The following is a 15,547-nucleotide window of genomic DNA, read 5'->3' on the forward strand; positions in this document are numbered from 1 at the left end:
GTAATTATTGAGTGTGTGAAATATTTCATCTCCAGTTGTTCAGGATGGATAACAACATGAATGTTGTTATCATGCGAATATCTTACGTAGCGTATTAACTGCGCATCATTTGTAACATCAGTAGTCTCATCTATTTGTAATGCATAATGAGCTCTTCTTGACGTAGAATCTCAGTTAATAGAAAGAGTTACATTAATTCTGTGACCGACAGTGTCATTTGAAGGAGGAATCAGATCAATATCTTTTAGTAACTTCTTGCCAAACATACCACATCTTTTATAGTTAGAAGTAGCAAATTTTCCCCGACAGAATGAGGTTTCCCTGTTTTTGCTATGGGAAAACTTAAGAGATAGGATGCTTCCAGTGCCTTGCTATTAATGGAACCCATGGCCGAAACTATATCTTTCCCATGATTTAATGTCCCTAAGCATCGCTGAAAAAATTCAATTGGCTTATTTTTCACATCACAATGGTTAGTTTCTAAATGTCGGAGTTTCGCAGGTTTCATGCACTCATTCGACAACACTTCATAACACAAAACACATTGAGGTTTCTGTTCACTTTCATCTCTACACCAAGTAAACCCGAATGCCAAATTTGAACTGTTATATTTCCTACTGTATTTTTTCTTTGAACTGCTTGTTTCTTCTACTTTAATAGTATCAGATTTACTCGCCATTACAACACGTGTATCACAATTAGGGTTAGCATCACCTGTTTCATTTGCTCTTCTTTTGAAAGTCCTAGTTCTAAGCCACTTTTCCATTATTAAAAAACATTTCCAAAAAATATATAAATACTGGGGTTAACTCATGACACTTTGTCCAAGTGTCACTTAGCACTTCTGAAAATATACTGAACCTTGGTTGAAGGAGGGGAAACCTTCAATAATAAAAATCAATAAACAACAAGCGATTGGTTGAAATGTAGATAACACATGTTCACTTCATATCTGACAAAACAGCAAGGGAAGGCGGAAGTAATAAAACTATATTGTTGTTCACTTCATCCCTCCTTTATTATTTGTCATTCAGTGGCAGAATGATGAATAATAAAAGAGCAGTGAAGCAAACAACAATATAGTTTTATTGCTTCCACCTTTGAAAATTCTGACGCTATTTGTTGGGGTTTTTTTTGTCTCCATTTGATTTCAATAATTTTTACTTATTCAATTTTAATTTGTTTTGTTTGGATAATTAAAAATATATATTTATTTAATTAATTTAAGTCTCCCTGCGGAGACCATCTGTCCCATCATCGTGGACAACAGGTTGAGAAACACTGACCTAGAGGAAGATATCGAACTACTTCTTCTTCTTCTTTCACTATGCCTTATCCCATGTTAAACAGGATCGGCACACCGATCTTTAACCTTCCTCTTCCAAGTTCTCCGGTCCAGGGCGTCCTTCGGATTCCATTCTTTCTCCCCCTAAGATCCTCTGTCACCTTATCCCTCCACTGAGCTTGGGCCTGCCTCTTTTCCTCCTTCCCTCCAACTCCATATACTCCACTCGTTTACCAACATACTCCTAACCCTTCCTCTCTACATGTCCGAACCACCTCAGCCTACTTTCTTGTATCTTCTTGCCAATTGGTCCCACCTTAACCGTCCCTCTGATGTAGTCATTCCTTATCCTGTCCTCCTTTGTCACACCACTCATCCATCTCAACATCCGCATCTCCGCTGCCTCCATCTTCCTCTCCTGAGCCTTTTATAGGCCACGTCTCCACGCCATGAAGCATCGCCGGCCTCACTACCATCTTATACAGCTTTTCTTTCCTCTTACAACTCGCTCTCTTGTTGCACAGGACCCTGCTCATCTTCCTCCAATTCATCCAGCCGCATGTTATTCAGTGCTGTATTTCCTCATCCAGGTCACCATTCGTCTCGACGACCGACCCAAGGTACTTGAATTTCTTCCCTGAAATTAGCCTTTCACCCTGAAGTCGTATGATCATATCCTCATCACTCCCCGTTGACATATATTCAGTCTTCTCCCGGTTAATTTTCATGCCTCTCTCTCTCTCTCTCCTCCAATACCTTTCTCCACTCTTCCAGGGTATTTTCAAGCTTCTCTCAGGATGATTCACATAGAACAATGTTGTCGGCAAACAGCACGCTCCATGGTGCCTCCTTCTTGACATCCTCCACTTGTACATCCATGACCAGGTCAAAGAGGTAGGGGCTCAGAACTGACCCTTGGTGTAGCCCTACGACAATGGAGAACCCTTCTGTCATGCCAACACTAGACCTGACCTGAGTTTCTGTTCCCTCATACATCTCCTTCACCAACCTCACGTACTTCTCCGACACCCCCTTCTTCCTCATATGCCTCCATACCTCCTGCCTGGCCACTCTGTCGTATGCCTTTTCCAGGTCTATAAACACCACGTGCAGCTCCACTTGCATCTCTCTATATTTCTCCATCAATCGCCTTAGCGCAAATATCGCATCCGTTGTCCCTCTTCCTGGCATAAATCCAAACTGCTCCTCACCAATTTTCATTTCCTGCCGTATCCTCCCTTCAATTACTCTTTCCCATATCTTCAATGTGTGTGACATCAGCTTGATCCCTCTATAGTTGCCACAGTCTTGAACATCTCCTCTTCCTTTGTAGATTGGGACGAGAATACTTTTCCTCCATTCCTCTGGTATCTTTTCCTGTTGGGCTATTTTCCTCATCAGATCCCATAACATATCCATGTCCTCACTGACCAAACTTTTCCACACTTCCCTAGGTATCTGGTCTGCCCCCACAGCCTTTCCATTCTTCATTTTTCTCAGTACCCAATCCACTTCCTCTCTATTTATGTCTTGCACCGGTCTCTCGTTTGCCTCTCCATCCTCACACCTCTCTCTCTCTCGGATTCTCCTCATTTAGTAGTTTACGGAAATATTCTTTCCATCTTCCTTTGATTTTGTCCTCCTCTTGTAATACTACTCCTGAGGCATCCTTTATCTGCTTGACTGATGTTATGTCTTTCGAGGCCTTAACTCTGGCTTTCGCTATTCTCAACAACTGAGCTTCACCACCGTTTCTCTCCAGTTCTTCATAAACCTCATCAACTGCCCTTGCTTTCGCCCTTGCCATAGCTCTCTTTGCATTTTTCTTCGCTAATCTATATGCTTCCTTGTCGGCTCTAGTTCCAGTCATGTCCCATTTTTTCTTTGCCTCTTTCTTTTCTTTGATCTCCAACTGCACCTCCTCATTCCACCACCATGCCTCCTTATCCTCAGGCAGTCCCTTTCCTGATGTTATACCAAGCGCCTGTTCTCCAATTTTTCTAATATTCCGACTATTAACGTCCTACCATTCTTCCACATCCTCTGGTAACTTCATTTCTTTCAATACCTTTTCTTTAAACTTATTCCTTGGGCCCTCCCTCTTCCAATTTCCACCACTTTATTCTCCTCTGTATCTGCCACTTCCGTCTATTCTTCTTTTCCCCTTTTATATCACAGTTTACCACAACCAACCTGTGCTGTGCTGCTAAACTTTCTCCATTAATCACTTAAAGAGGAAGATATTGAACATTGCCAATTAAATATATTAACAGAGGATATTACACGGAGTCAAGTGAATAAATTAGAATGGAATAAGAGAGAAATATTTAAAATAACTGCCACCCCATCTAACACGACAGACCTTTTCTTAACTGGTTCAAGATATGGGTGGACTGATGTGGTCAAAAGTGCCTTAGAAGACTGAAATATAAGATATGATAATATTGGAATCCTAAGCAGGTAATAGATTAAATTAGAGGAAAATTGTCAATAGAAAGTTAGTAATAATGTTAACTTTCATGTAGTATTAATCATAGTATTCTGTGCACGTATTGAGGAATTTCAAATACATTTCAAAAATTTGATGATGATATGCACTACCATTTACAGGTATCTAAATCAGAACTGTTATTTACAAGAGCTTCAACTAACCCAGCCACAACTACATCCCTTCATGATTCCTTCTGTTGCAATGATGACTCATCAGACCTGATATCCGATGCCAGTGAATGCCACACCCAGAATCTCATTTTTATTATCAGTTCTGATTCAAAATTTTCTTGCTACATTTCATTGCATTGATTTGCTGTCTTGATTATTTTACAATTTTGATATCTATTCTGCTCTATTCAGTTATCTCTTTGAAGATTAGATTCTAAATACCCAAACAGTGATGTTATCTTTCTTGGGGCCCTCAATGTAATTAAATTAGCTTCCTTTCTCCAATTACACTAAAAGCAGGAAAAAATGCTGAAGTATTTAATGATTAACAGTATAACAGTCACCCTCTTCCAACATCCTGGATCTCTTCTGAGTGAAGGAAATGTCCTTCACTCAGCTATTATGTTTTGTGCCCTTTAGCAGTACAAAGAAAGGACTATCATTACTATTCCTTCTTTCCATGATCTAATTAGTCTTTGTTTCCTGCTCAAAATAATTGAAATTATAAAATACACTCTAAAAATGAAGGTCCTCATTCTCCATTCCACACAATCCTAAACCACTATCTAAGCCTTGTTTTCCAACAAGTATGCTTTAGAATACATGTAGGAGAACAAAGTTAAAAATTTGGGATATATCAAATGGTCTAAGTTAAAAACTCTAGCTTCATACTTAAAATAAGCTGTAGCTTGCAACAGCTGAAGACAAACCATCAACAAATATAATCGAATACAGAAAACTTATCTTCAAATCAAATGGGAGTAGAGTTTCTGGGCCCTTTTTAAGCCAGCACAACTTCAACCAATATACAAAATTCTGAGTGACATATCCCTAATTCTGTCACTTCCTGGCATTCTGCATGGAACGCATTATGTTCACATTATTGGTCATGGCAAACATCTCCCAAATCATATATAAGATGAATTCTATCCACAATAATACTCAGTTTACTTTTGAACTGAGTAACTAACTATCTTCCTTTCCTAAATCATCACAATACTTAGAAGACCATACAATAGTTATCAACTCTCTACAGAAAGAAAACCAATGCAGAGGAAGATGATGCCAAATCTTATTATACCTCAAACAAAAACTCAAGTAGGTCAAAATTTTAATCCATCATGTTCATAGCCTTTGTTCCATAGATATCCTTTAATAAGCATTAAAATTATCTCAAAGGGAAAATAATAAGGAACTCTAATCACCCCAAGAATATACAGGTAACCCTCGTATAACACAGATGTTAGGTTCCACAGAAATGCCGTTATATAAATCGCATTATGCAAGACTCAGATCACATAGCAAGAGTAGAGTTATATTCCAAAATCTTTTTTTTTTTAATTATATAAACAACAATGACATATCCAAAAAAAAAAAAAAAATTATTTAATTCAGGTAATTCATATAAGTTAAGAAAACATAAACTATGAAACAAAATACATAGTATAAACTTATAAAAATACAAATTGTACGTAAACTTCATTGCACGTAATGCATAAATGTTTTAGGCAAAATAAATAAAGTGCATATTTTAATTGGCATCACTGTCTTCAAAACAAACATTTCATATATGTTCTTTATTTACTAGTGGCTGGACGTCATCATCACTTGAAATCTCTCAGATATCATTTGCATAATTCTCATTGCATACTTTGGCTGGTTTAGTTATCAAGAAGTCAGTAATAAGAGCTTGCTTACCACTATATGTTGCAAATTTTCAAGTTCATAATATGGAGCTAAACAATTATCTAACTGTCTCATAATTTTCCAGAGCGCTCCATTCAGGGATCATTATCCATAAAATAACTTCCTAACTTTCTTGCCAAGTCCAATCCGTCTGATAATTTCTTTAAACTTAATTCTTTAACAGATTCATCACAATCAGAATCTTCGGCAGAACTTTCTCCACCATTTGGTTTGACGTCATCTATTAACTGTACTGTTATGAGTTCCTCCTCATTTAAATCTATTTCCCCATCAATTAATTCTCTAATTTTGTTTTCAACCATATCGCAGAAGTCCTCTAAGTGACCATTACTATAAAAATAAAATTTTTACATAAAAAAAGCATTACATATTGAATGTAACTCACCAGAAAATAAAGTGCTCAGCTTGAGATTAACACACTTATGATTTTTAATGTGCTTTCCTGGCAGAAAACAAAGACAATTTTCAACAATAAACACTTTATACGGTAAACAATTGATGTACATGCGTGCTAAAGTGCATTTCCCATAATATAAATTCGCTACTTATAACTACATGTGCAATACAGGCAGATGCAAATTTATGTTTCTATCGAAACTGCATTGTGTAAGTACCGCGTTGAACAAGGGTTACTACAATAGACTGCGTTATATCAAAGCCACGTTGTATAAGTACGGCATTATACGAGCGTTACCTGTACTTATGCATTCTGTAAACTTAAAAATCTTTTCGACCTAAGACACCTGGATGCATGTCCTGCAACCAGATGCTTTTCACTTCTCTTACTCTGTTGAAATAGGATAATTAGAAGAACACTGAGATTAGAATGGATACTGACAATATTATAAGTTGTGCTATGCTCAGCATGTAATGTAATCTCTGCCAGTCATAGAGCTCAATGGAACAAAATCAAAATCCTCCAAAAATCTGATTCTTAATGTAAAACTTAAAAAAAGAGCTTTCACAAACAAAATTTAAATCAAATTTACTGCCTTCAAACTTTCTAAATTTTGGGATGTGATTTTCAAACATCTGACATCATCATTATTTTTTTTTTAAATATTTATTTATTGAACTGTTTTATTTCCTATTACATTCTAATGATTGTTGTGACTCCTTTTCAACATTATCATAGCACTGCACGGGCCAAAACTTTTGCAAGAAAGTTGTATAATTCATTAAATAATTTCACAATACATCAGACTTGCTCTGAACCTTTAAATCTCATAATTTTTGCTTGATTGTTAGTGTCATTGGCATTATACATACACACATACATATTGATTAAAAAAAAATAGAATAAGAAAATCTCCAAAAATTGCCACTCTCATGTGGAACATCTGATTTTAATCACACTTATCTCTTCTTCTTCCTAGCATTCTGTCCTGCTTGGACCTGCTGTTTTACATTTGGCCTTCCATTTTATTCGTTTGGCAGCATCAGCAGGGAGGACACCCATGATCTGCATGTGTTATTTCTCCAACATTGCCACTGTCATGTGGAACATACTCTGTGCTCTTTCCATCTGATTTTAATCACACTTATCTCTTCTTAGCATTCTGTCCTGCTTGGTGCAGGACCTGCGGTTTTGCATTTGGGCCTCCATTTTATTTGGTTGGCAGCATCAATAGGGAGGACACCTATGATCTGCATGTCTTCTTTTAGGCTTTCCATCCATCACTTTTTCAGGCATCCTTTAGGTCGTCAGCCATCTGGGTTAAGTATAAGGGCCCATCCTGCAACAGATTTCTTGTCAGCCCTGGCCACATGTCCATACCATCATAGGCATGCTTCCCTTATCTTCTCTGGGATTGAGACAACACCAAGAGTTTTCTGAATGTCATTATTTATAATATTGTCTAGTTGTATGTATCTTGGTGTCCATCGGAGTTTCCACATCTCATTAATATGTAGTGCCTGTTTATGCTGTTTTGTTATAGGCCAGAACTCTGCTCCATAAAGTGCAACTGATCAGATTACCATGCAATAGATCTTGGATTTGAGATGCTGGGGTATTCTTATCACACAGGACTCCAGTGACCTGGCGCCATTTTAGCCAGGCAGCATTAATACATGTTCTGGTGTCAGGGAAGGTACTACTATCAGACATCACATGGAATTCAAGGTACTGAAAGTTAGAGGTCTTAATAAGTTCAGTCATTGACTAGAATTGTGACATCTGTTTGGGTGCCACATTTTAAATATTCAGTTTTGGTCATTAAGTCCGTTAAGTTCAGTTAAATATTCAGTTAAGTCCACTAGCATTCACTGAGTTATCCAAGATGGAAAATCAATTTCTTTTAAGTTGCAAACAGAAGCTAAGTCATGTTTTCAACTGATGGATCAGTAATTCAAGTTCCACACTGGTCTTGTGGGCAGCAGGACATTGTCAGCATACAGTAGGGTCCATGGATGAGGTTGTTGCAGGTCTGCAGTCACTGTGTCCATGCACAGGATAAACAGAATTCATTTACCTGAATGTTAAATGGCTTGGTGACACCAGTAGCACAGCAGATGGAGCTAGTGGTGTTAGTGTAGAGTTCTAGTTGCCAACCTTTTTTTGGATCATGCGCAACCTCAATGCCTCCAAGATTTTGATGCCCCCTCTAGTATAACAGTAAACCAAGTTCCGCAAAAGTATAATATAATAGGTACTTCAAATAAAAAAGGAACATAGGTAAAATTGTTTTTAATTTGACTTTCTTCAATGAATATAAATTTTATATTACACTTTGTATATTATAAAACATAAATCAAACTCAACTCAAGAAAATAAAATCCAAGTTAATGTGATCCTAGAGCTTGATGTCTGCAGCAAAGAGTTTTTATATGAGGCACTAATTTAGTCAATTTCAATCTCAAATCCCCACGGTTTGTGATATCCAGATGATTTCTTTTTTTCAGTAGCAAATCATTTACAGCACAGAAGCCACATTCAACTAAATATGACAACAGGAAGGGCAACGGTAATTTTCCTGCAAAACTAGTTGAATTTGAGTATTTTGTTTCTATCTCATCACATAGCCATGTCATTGTTTCTTTTATGTTGAATAAAGTTCTAATAGACTCATCATTTTGCATTTCTGAGAGTTCTTTTTGATACTACATGGCCACAACAGTTAAATCCACTAGCATTCACTGAGTTATCCAAGATGGAAAATCAATTTCTTTTAAATCAGAAAATCTGCCATTTAAATCACAGGCCATTTTGCTCAGGTGATTTGCAATAACGTGTAGAGTAGCATCAGTTATCTCACACTTATTTAGACAATAAAATTGGTAAAATATTTTGGCTGAAACATTCTTTTGACATAATTGCAGAAATGCAATGAAGTCAAATATCTTAGCCTTTGCTCCTTGCAGTTGCTTATTTAACATATTCAGCTTTTCAAAGATATCTGTCAAATAACTCACAAATGCTTGACCATCATAATAAATTTAGTTTAATCCTTTATCCAAGTGTGAGCAAACAAAGTTTGTGCCTGAAAGTATCTTCAGGACTGGGGTAAGGTAGTACAACACCAGGCAACTCGTTGCAAAGGTGGAGCAAGCTAACATTACTCCTATCTCAGTATCTCCCATAATGCAAAACACATCTCCTTGCAGATATGTCTAATGTTATGCATTAAGGAAAGGGCCACTACCTAGACTAGTTTCGACCTTTATTGAGGTCTCTTCAGTGGGAGCCAGGCCCAAGTGGATACCAGCCAGAAGCATTAGCAAGGTCATCTCTACCTATAGGAGTTGCCAAATGGTGTGCCACCTTTTTAATAAATTACTCTGGATTTAGAGAAAGATGTTGAAAGTTTATTTTTCACCTGGTTAGACTATAATAAATTTAGTTTAATCCTTTATCCAAGTGTGAGCAAGCAAAGTTTGCACCTGAAAGTATCTTCAGGACTGGGGTAAGGTGGTACACCACCGGGCACTGAGTTTCATTTCAGGTGTGTCATTCAAAAACTCACTAAGGATATCAAATAGTTTCATGAATCTTCTCAGGCAATTCCTCTGTGACAGCCATCTCACCTCGGTGTGAAGCAATAATCTTACATGGTCAGCAGTTTTATCCTCACAAAATTGTTGGAAGAGATGCTCACATTTGGCATTAGCTTTGATAGTGATGATACATTTAATAACTGAATTCAACATCTCATTTTGAACAGGTGAATGGACGTTTTTTTGAAAATAAATTTTCTCTGTGAATAACACAATGCACAAGCAACATTTCAGGATTGTCATCCTTCATTAATTTTAAACAGCCATGTTTCTTGCCCATCATAACAGGAGCACCATCTGTAGCACAAGATGTAATATTTTTCGCTGATATTTGAGCTTTATTTAAATAATTTTTGAGTTTATTGTATATATATCAATGGCAGTAGTGGTGGTTTTCAATGCTTCACAGAACAACATCTCTTCAGTAAATTCACCATTGTCAATATATTTAACATAGGCGATTGATCAATACAGCCTCACTGTCTCTTACAGTTGATTCTGTATTGAGAATTTCCTTGATCTCAACTTTTCAACAAGTTATGTTTCCACATCTTTAGCCATCTCATCTATTCTTTTGCTAACAGTGGCATTCCTTTGACATCTTTCTTCAGAACTGTTTTGAGAACAGCTGATATTGCTGGCTTAATTAAATCTTCCCCTATAGTATGGTTTTTTCCTGATTTAGCTATGCGCAGATAAATTTCAGAACTAGCTTCAAGGGTACAATTTTGGGTAGCAGTTCATACAGAGAACAATGAATGTATTGTTGATCTTTTTTCAAACTTCTTCTTTAGAGAATTAAATTGGTTCAAATCATAGTTCACATAAGTGCTGTTTTGCCTTCAAATGTGCTTTGAGATGACCTTTTTTTTCACTGATTTGTTGGTCAAACAGTGTTCTCACAATAGTCAGAATGGTGACCATTCATCCTAAGCAGTGAGTATGAAACCGAACTTCAAATACTCATCTGAATGCTGACAAACTTTTTCCCTGCTTGCACTATTGATTTTATGCATGGGGTTAGCAAATGAAAGGAAAATAATGCATTTTTGAAAATTATGGACACAACTACCATGTTTAAATAAAAACTTTAGTTTACTATAACTAAAATCTACATTCGACGTTTCGACCTTTATCTCAAGGTCATCTTCTGGAGCATATAACTATACACAGAAAACAAACTACACTACAATCAAACTGGTTTGTTAAAGTTACTGACCAACTGCTACAACAATTGTTGGCCTGACCTCTGGTGGGGGAAAAAAAATTATACATCAATGCTAGAGTCCTATTATTATGTTGGTTGTAGACATGCATTGGGTGCAACAACGTCTATGTATCTATCTATATACATATATTAACATCATGATTATACATGTACATTCCAGCCAGTTGGTATGGAATGGTTTCTAATACTGCTGAAGATTGGCTAGAGTCCTGACATATGCTGGATCTTATATATTAAGTGGGCTGAATGTGTGCCATCCAGATCCTTGGAATTTTCATGCCATCTTTATTGTTGATATTTGGGTGGTTTATCAGGATTTTGCAGGCTTCCTTAAATTTCCTTTCATACCAGGTTTTTGTGTGGTGTAAAGAGTGGGTGCTTTTCCAGTTGATTTGGTGTAAGGTGTTGAGCGCATGACCTGAGAGGCCTGCTTCACCAAAATGGTTATATTTAATGTGTCTAATGTGTTCTTTCTTGCATATAGGGATTGTCCATCCTGTTTCACCAATGTACGGTAAGTTACAAGTGCAGCGAATGCAATAGACTCCAGGATGTGCCAATGAGAGGAGAGGATCCTTAGAGGAGCTGAATATGGTTTTAAGTTTAGTGGGTGGTTTAAAGGTGGCATTGAGGTTATAATGTTGTATGATTCTGTTAATTTTTTCTGATAACCCTTTAATGTATGGGATGGCTATGGTTTTACTGTAATCTAGACACGGTAGTTGTCTCCATAATTTTCAAAAATGCATTCGGATCACCATGTAAGCTTAAAAGAAAGGAAAGGAAAATAAGTTTATAAAGTATACTGTTAAGTATGTGTGGATTATACAAGGAAATTAGTATAACATGTATTTATACTACTACAAACACATATAATAAAATAAAATTTTAAAAGTCTACCATCACAAGCAGAGAAAAAGAAACAACAAAATATGAGAGATTATATTTATGTTTTCAACTGTCAAACGAACCTAATACAATTGTAGCAAAATGTTCATTTTATTTAAATTGATAGTAGTGCAACTTTTGGGTTACCAGAAAACTAACAAGTAAAAATGTTACATAAAAAAAAACGCCTGCTAGTATAAAAAACATTGACAATACATAAAAGAATTAAACAAACCTGCCTCGTTATTTCTACAACAAATACTGCACAAAGTTAAATTGGCACTGTTTACTTTTCAGAAGTGACAGATGCTATGATTTAACTTTAACACACTTACACTGCCAAGTATTTATGTTGACTGTTGTACTAGTGTTGCCATCTTTTTTTCTTGGAAAGTCAGGGTTGCAATATTGATAATTTATCACCAACAATGGTGATTTTTTGACTACATCGGTGATGAATGCAACATTATTTTCTAATTGCCCCCCCCCCACCCCCTGTGGAGCATACACCCAACATTGGGAAACAGTGAAACTGGTGTAGAGGAACTGAACCTAGCGTATATAGGCTTCAGGGACAACGTGGGTGAGTAGAGAGTATCAAATCACACTTATCTCTATATAATATGAAACAGGTATTTTGTTTGACAACTTTTTAATGATACTGCTCCCATATCATCAATAGGGTTTTACACTGATTAGTAGAATAATCAAAAGGTCTTGTAATCTGTGTCCATGTAAGTTCCTTGAAAGCTTGTGATATAACATGGAAGTACCTCAAAGCTGAATATATTATTTCCATATCACTTTCATATTACTTCTTTATGCAAATTATGTCAAAGATTAAAAAACAGAGTTCTTCCTCCTGAAAACTTGCATTTTTCATCTTGCAAAACAGCAAGAAGAAAATAATAATTTCAATGAGCATAAGACTTACCACCTTATCTAATTATATTATAACTTTAGAAGCCAATGACAATTTGCTAGTCATGGGGTGTAAAGGGCTGGTAAAAACCAAATAATAAGAAGAAAATGCAAAGTATATCGAAAACAAAACAGGCAAGAGAAATGAAAGTAATATTTACGTACCACCTTATTTCTGGATGGCATATATTATCATGCCAAACAGCTGAAGATCAAGTTTAACATAAGAAAAACTCACACTGCTGTTGAGTGGCATGAAAGCAAACTTTTCTTAAACTACAACTTCGCATTCTGTTACTAGAGGCAGTTCTCTTATTATCTTATAAAATTTGGATTTTTATTAATTAATAAATTTTCATTAATTTATTAATTAATTTTATTAATTTTAAAATTGAAGGTCATACAAAATATGATAGTGACAGGTCCAACAGTGCAAATTTTAAAAGACACAATAACAGACATTTGTTTTTATATATATGGATTTTAAATATATGAATTACTGCCTTTTACAAATTTTTTTCTTTCCTGATAAAAACATGGCTATCCCAAGGAATGGATAAAATGTAAAAGCATTCATTTATTTATTACGATTTTTTTTTAGTATACCTCATTTTAAGAAAGTACAGTAATTTTTAATGAACAGTTACCTTGTGAAAGTCTACTAGGAGAACCTTTAATAGTCCCTGAAGTGAGAGTTATGTCATCTTTAGTTTTTCCTTTCCTTTTAATAGGACTCAGAGATGGAGGATTAGGAAGAGATGGCAGAGCAGGCCTATTACTAGAAGTTATGGGTGCTTGCTCTTCTAATACATGAGCAAATATATTAAGAAGTCTATAATTTAAAAAAAAAAAAGTCATAAAATAAACTGCAGCCATAATTTTATAATTCCAGGTAGTATATAATATTCTTAAAAATAATAATAATAATAATAATAATAATAATAATACATCTATTTCTTTTTATAAACTAGATAGTGTTTTAAGTCTTATAGAAGGTCTCCAAACAACAGAATTCTTTAGATCATTTGGATATGATCCAAAGAATCTATCTAATTCTTGTTTTATATTACAATTAGTTTTAAATTTTGACAAAGTCTACTCTAATCAGAATACAGCCCAGGTGAGAATGAAAAAAAGTTTGGAGAAAAAAAAAGGATCAATTAAAAGGTTTGGAGATCCCTGGTCTATACCATTAAAGCATAAATATAAAAGATGCAGGTATACAATATCAGTTCTGCAATAAAATTATTGCCAGAAAAATAAAAGAACAAGATTCATATCTCTCTCTCTCTCTCTCTCTCACACACACACACACACACACACGCACGCACGCACGCACGCACACACACACACACACACACACACACACACACACACACACACACACAGAGAGAGAGAGTGGCTAAAGCTGGTGCCACAAAAGGTTTTTGTAAACCTATAGTACAGTCATACCATAAGTGGGCTAAGTATGTTGCTTTCTATTTTCATTCATTTTATATATATATATATATATATATATTTTTTTTTTTACATAGTCTGGAAACCCTACACCAGAGAGCAAAGGTACAACTTTTTCAAACCATTCTAGGATCTTTTCCCTCTTCTCTCAAAAAAAAAAAAAAAAAAAAAAAAAAACTTAAATCTCAACAGAGGCTCTTCGTTCTGAATTATTTCTTTCTTCCTACACTTTTCTTACTCCATAGGTTAGTTCCAGGAAAAACCAAAGTTCTAGGTAAAGTCTCTCTCTTTTTCAGTGGTGTACTGGATGGATGTAGCAGTTCACTCAGTGGTGTGTTAATGGTTACGTCTTCCAAAGAATGTGCCATTAGCATTTTTCCATGCCACTATAAACCATGAGATTTTCTTGTTGTAATGGTTAGCCTAGATCATGTCTATCCAGATTACAGATATTTCTCTCTCCACTTTCAAAAAGACACACACACACACATGGCCTTCATTGATTATGAAAAAGTCTTTGATACAATTAACAGACAGAAGTTATTTAAAATATTAACTGATCTAAATATACCAAACCAACTCATACAGTTTATTCAAGAAATATACACAGGAAAATTACAGAAAATAAACTCCTTGTACTCCCATATCAAGTTCATTATTGAATGTGAGTCCAATAACCAACTACTCATTTTGGATACCTTAATTATTCATAATCAGGTCATGTTGAATATTCAGTTTAATGTAAGCCAAGTTTTGCTGACAGATACATTCATTCATCCTCCTACCATCAATCATCACAAAAAAATGGGTATTATCAAGAGTCTCACACATAGAGCTCATATGATTTGCTTTTCTCATCCTCCTTTGTTAGATGAACTGAATAAAATTAAAAGCAATCTGATATGTAATGAATATAAAAAAACTGCCATTCAAAAAATTATTGATAATTATTATCCTTCCATAAGACTACAATCTGATGTGAAAAGAATTTCAATACCCTACTTTAAAGGAACCTTGAACAAACAGCAAGGATTCTTGAAAATTCCGTCTATACAAGCTCAGAAACTGTGTTCCTTTCTACCATCCACAAATTTTCAATTTAAATATAGATTCCAAAAATCTATATTAGATTTTTGAAATCCAAAAAGTCTGGACTTGCGTTGTATGCTGTTGACAGTAGGCACAGAGTTCTTTGGAACCAGACTAAACTTCTTTATTCCAGCAAGTTCAAATTTGATAGTCTTTTCCTAGAAACATGAAACTGTATGAAATTGTCCAAACCTGAACCAATCAGATTGCATGCTGATATCCAGGTTTTGGGAGGTGATCATTATTAACTGTTCATGAGTTTTTTTTTTAAATTTCTGCAACTTTTTACAATTGTTCTGTTGAACTCTTATAGT

General features: G+C 35.5%; 1 protein-coding gene across 1 annotated transcript in view; it reads right to left on the bottom strand.

Moving 5' to 3' along the window:
- htt (huntingtin) overlaps positions 1-15,547 on the bottom strand; it is a 1,164,033-nt gene that overhangs the window by 683,062 nt on the left and 465,424 nt on the right. The window contains exon 20 of the mRNA XM_090393484.1: positions 13,334-13,518. Coding sequence (XP_090249610.1) covers positions 13,334-13,518 — 185 coding nt within the window. The remainder of the gene's footprint in view (positions 1-13,333; positions 13,519-15,547) is intronic.

Source organism: Typopeltis vanoorti, chromosome 5 (assembly GCF_054136105.1).
Source record: "Typopeltis vanoorti isolate ZY-2024b chromosome 5, IOZ_Tvanoo_1.0, whole genome shotgun sequence".
Lineage (NCBI taxonomy): Eukaryota > Metazoa > Arthropoda > Arachnida > Uropygi > Thelyphonidae > Typopeltis > Typopeltis vanoorti.